The sequence below is a fragment of the Montipora capricornis genome, chromosome 3 (assembly GCF_036669925.1).
Source record: "Montipora capricornis isolate CH-2021 chromosome 3, ASM3666992v2, whole genome shotgun sequence".
In the NCBI taxonomy this organism is placed as follows: Eukaryota; Metazoa; Cnidaria; class Anthozoa; order Scleractinia; family Acroporidae; genus Montipora; species Montipora capricornis.
Window position 1 is genome coordinate 42,702,397 of NC_090885.1, and position 3,807 is coordinate 42,706,203.

Genomic DNA, 3,807 nt, shown 5'->3' on the forward strand with positions numbered 1-3,807 from the left:
CCCCTTCGGACCTTTGTCATATCTTTGAGTTAACCTCTGGATATCAGTGTATCAGTGTAAAGCTCAACACGTACCAAATATTAATTTGTCCCAAAACTTGTCAACTCTAACCCAATCATGCCAGTTCGGAGGATTATCCGATCTTTTGCCACAGAGCCCACCAGTATAGAAAGAGCTAGGAATTTAAGTGGTATGGGAAAAAATGAACAGCTTTCTAAGAATATAGTATGACAGGAGATGTCCTTGCAACCAGGACGAGGACAAAAAAACCATGAAAATACCTTTAAATGAAAATATGATGCTGAAAAACGCATACAGCTTCCTTTAAGTTGGTTATATAAGCAGTATCGTCCAAGTACGAGGACAACCAATTTAGTAAAACCCTCAACAAAGAGTTACAAGGATAGCAATACAGAGGCAGGACATTTAAGAAGTTAGAGGTAAGTAGCAATTATTCATATACCCAATGTAAAAAAATAAAACAGTAAATGGGAAAAATACCAATAATCCTGAGAATATTTTACTGTACCAAACTCGAACAGTTCATGAAAATTGTTATCATAAGACAGTAATACAATGAGGATGAGAATGATTTTCATTGGCATTATCATTATCTTCATCATCACGAAGATTATTATTATTATTATTATTATTATTATTATTATTATTATTATTATTATTATTATTATTATTATTATCATTTGTGTTGTTGTTGTTATGTGTAAACGAGATGGGTGTCGTGATAGTTAAAAATGCTGATTTTCTTGCTTTTCCTTCTTCAGACAAAAATCAAAATGGCAGCAGACAATTGCAAGGTGTTGATCGCTGTCATATTCCTTACAGCAACGAGTTTATTGGCTCTTGGTGCCTCAGTTGGAGGACCAAAGAGTACGCTTGAAGTTCTCATATATCATGTGATTCCCCAGAAAGTCAGCAATGCCACCCAACAGGTGTGAAAGATAAAATTAATCATCAACAAAAATTAGACAGCAATTTGTCTTCCTGCAATAATAACAAGACGCGGCGAAATTATGTAACGCCAGTCACTGAGTTAGTAGCTTAATATAGATTACTCAGTAAATTTCCTGAAAAAATAGTCGGTAATACCAAAGAGATCCGAAATTTGAAAAAAGCCGTTATCGCCGGAGTTGATTTTTTTCAAGTTTTTCAAAGTAATCAGCTTGAGTGAATTTTACTGAGTTCATCTCGATTCGCGAGACTCGTTTTTGACCCGGTTACTCTCAATTCTCTACTGAAGAATAGTCACGGGAGAATTTCCTTATTCAAGAATCATATCTGGTAGTAAATGAAAAGTTTCATTGTAGCCACAATAGCCAAGTAGCACTTAAAAAAAGAAAATTCTGCGAAAGCTTCGCCATTGGGGTCAGGTTTATGTGCGTCTGTATTGCCGCTACGAAGACAGACAACGTAGCCATTGTGAGCGCGCAGGAATGGTGGACAAATATTACAAGTATTTTTTTAATGAATGGTTAATCAACAGTGTTTTAAACCGTGTTTTGCAGATGAAAACCATGTACCCTTTGATAACCTCAAGCAGTTTCATCCAGGTTGCGATTGTGATGTTGCCAAACTTGAATATGCAAAGCTGCTCCTCGAATCAAGTATGTATCGATGAATGTGTTTTTCTGAGACTCCTAGAAATGCCGTTTCATAAAGCACTAATTCACCGCACGGGAATTCCCCATTGAGAAAGCATTTCCCTATTTAAAAAAAACCTTGCGCGAGTTTTCGACTCTTGTCGATGGGCCACCTCAATTGGAACGGGTTACGCCCTCGTTGACTTTCACACATCGAACCTTCGAGGTACAGAAAAAGATCGTCATGCTTACCTCAATTTTTAGTTAGCAAATTGAAAGCGATTTATGGCCAGTGCTTGATTGAATTTTTCGATTTTTTTTTATCAACAGAAATTGGAAGACAACCTAGCTATTGCGTACAAGAAGCTATTTGAATTTAAAAGTCCGCTGTACATGACATTTTCTTATGAGCAAAACCAAACCGGATCTCAACACGCGCTGCTGACTCAGGTTCTGAAAGACACAAGTTACTATATCAATGGTTCAACGTTTACCCTGCAGCGTATGGTAAGACACAATTTTTAAGAGTCGGTTGTTAATGAAAAAGGTCTTTCATATCAAAGTTGGCATTCATCAAATTCAGTCATTTCAAGCCCGTCACCGTTATTAGTAAAACCGTGCGGATTTATTGAAACAAAATCAAGTTGTCCTGGGATTTATTATCTAAAACAGGTCGTCCAATAACTTGATGAAAAACGAAAAAATATAGCGCACAAGAACAAATAACATTTGCAATGATCTTTGGAGGTGATCTAAAATGGAATATTGCGGCATGTTTAATTAATTATTGCACAATTAAACATTTCAGATGAGGAAGCGACATTTTGCTGTCCCTACTGTGCAGACTGGAATGTCTGAAGCTGACCTGGATAAATTCTGCCGTGAATATCTTCAAGCTCTTGTCGACAATAATTTAGCGGTAGGTTTTTTCACTGTACATGGTTCTGCATATTTGGCAAAGTTGAGAAGAGAAAAGTCCTTAAGAACAGATTTTAAAATACATAATAGAGGTGTCTCTTTTATCAAAAAACACTTCTTCAATAGCATTCAAGTCCGTCACCGACACAATCCAATAATCATTTTCATTGGCAAACAAAAGGATAATTTAGTGGCGGTGTGCTTATTGAGCTAAACAAGGAAATTGGAGGTTCCCTGGGAGATTTTTTTTCCTTTGGTTTGAGATGGGTGGCAATAGAGAGAAATAACTGATACGGGTTCGAAATGTTACATTGAATTTAATAAACCGCGTTTCTTCTCTCTGCAGAGTCTTGTTATCACCAACGATGCAGTGAAGATTTTTCGCAACTATCTCATTCTCTACACATTTCAATCTGTCAACGAGCAAGTGGCTCAATGTGTTTCTCTTCTTTGACGATGCACGAACGGTCAACTTGAAAGCAGATCGAAGATGGATTATTTATTGTAGTAATATTTATTTGAACTAAAACACTACGTAACGAGAAATTCTATTTTATGAGCCTCCTCAAGTTTATGAGCATAATTTTGTTATTGTCTTTGTTCTTTTTAGTATTTCGTTTTAAGAAGTGTTAAGCTCCCTTTAGTAATTGGCCGATATTGTTCATATCAAATGTTACTGATTCGAATCAGTATATGCAGTAGTCTGTGTCAGATGTTAAATACTTATACGAAACCATGTAAACGTGTTGTTGTTAAATTAACAATAAAACGTTGAGAAATCTTTCGGATGTACGCCTGTTTCTTGATTTTTGACCCTTACTGTCTCATCAAAGTAAGACCTTAACCAATCACGCCCATTTATTTATTTGTAGTTCTCTATGTCCGCCTCGTTATTTATTGTAACCATCCTTTATTTTATATACACTGAGATTTTTGCATCAAATTTTGCTGTGTGAAAAAGCTTTTCTGATTTTACTTCGACCAATCAGAGAGGCGAAATGAGTGAGTTGCGCTCACTCGTTCGATTTCAGATACTTCACCAACTCGTGTGAATATCCCGTACGCGCGCGCTTTGCATTAAGTAATCTCTATTTTTATGCGTTTTAATTAAGTTCAAGCTTACTTGCAAATTGGCGATTTCTACTTTTTCCAAGAAACATATAAAATGACTTTCGTTTGTTTATAATGAAAGGTATAGTAGATGATTTGGCGCCCCGACCATAATTTTTCCCGAGTTTTGTTTTGAGAATTGTATAGCGGTGGGTAAAAAAGAAGGTTCAACGCGAAGGCA

At 36.3% G+C, this 3,807-nt stretch overlaps 1 protein-coding gene across 1 annotated transcript; it reads left to right on the top strand.

The window, feature by feature from the left end:
- The first annotated feature begins 383 nt into the window (after positions 1 to 383).
- On the top strand, positions 384 to 2,970 carry LOC138040308 (uncharacterized). Its single transcript, XM_068886060.1, has 6 exons — positions 384 to 440; positions 783 to 950; positions 1,524 to 1,622; positions 1,929 to 2,105; positions 2,407 to 2,517; positions 2,863 to 2,970. Exons 2-6 carry the CDS (start codon positions 795 to 797, stop codon positions 2,968 to 2,970), a joined length of 651 nt encoding a protein of 216 aa, XP_068742161.1. The 5' UTR covers positions 384 to 440; positions 783 to 794.
- Positions 2,971 to 3,807: the final 837 nt, after the last annotated feature.

Excerpts from the sequence above, each read along its gene's own strand:
- LOC138040308 (XM_068886060.1), top strand. The coding sequence starts at position 795 with ATGGCAGCAGACAATTGCAAGGTGTTGATCGCTGTCATATTCCTTACA. Across the intron at positions 1,623-1,928 it reads AAAGCTGCTCCTCGAATCAA|AAATTGGAAGACAACCTAGC; the intron begins GTATGTATCGAT and ends TTTTATCAACAG. Across the intron at positions 2,518-2,862 it reads TTGTCGACAATAATTTAGCG|AGTCTTGTTATCACCAACGA; the intron begins GTAGGTTTTTTC and ends TTCTCTCTGCAG.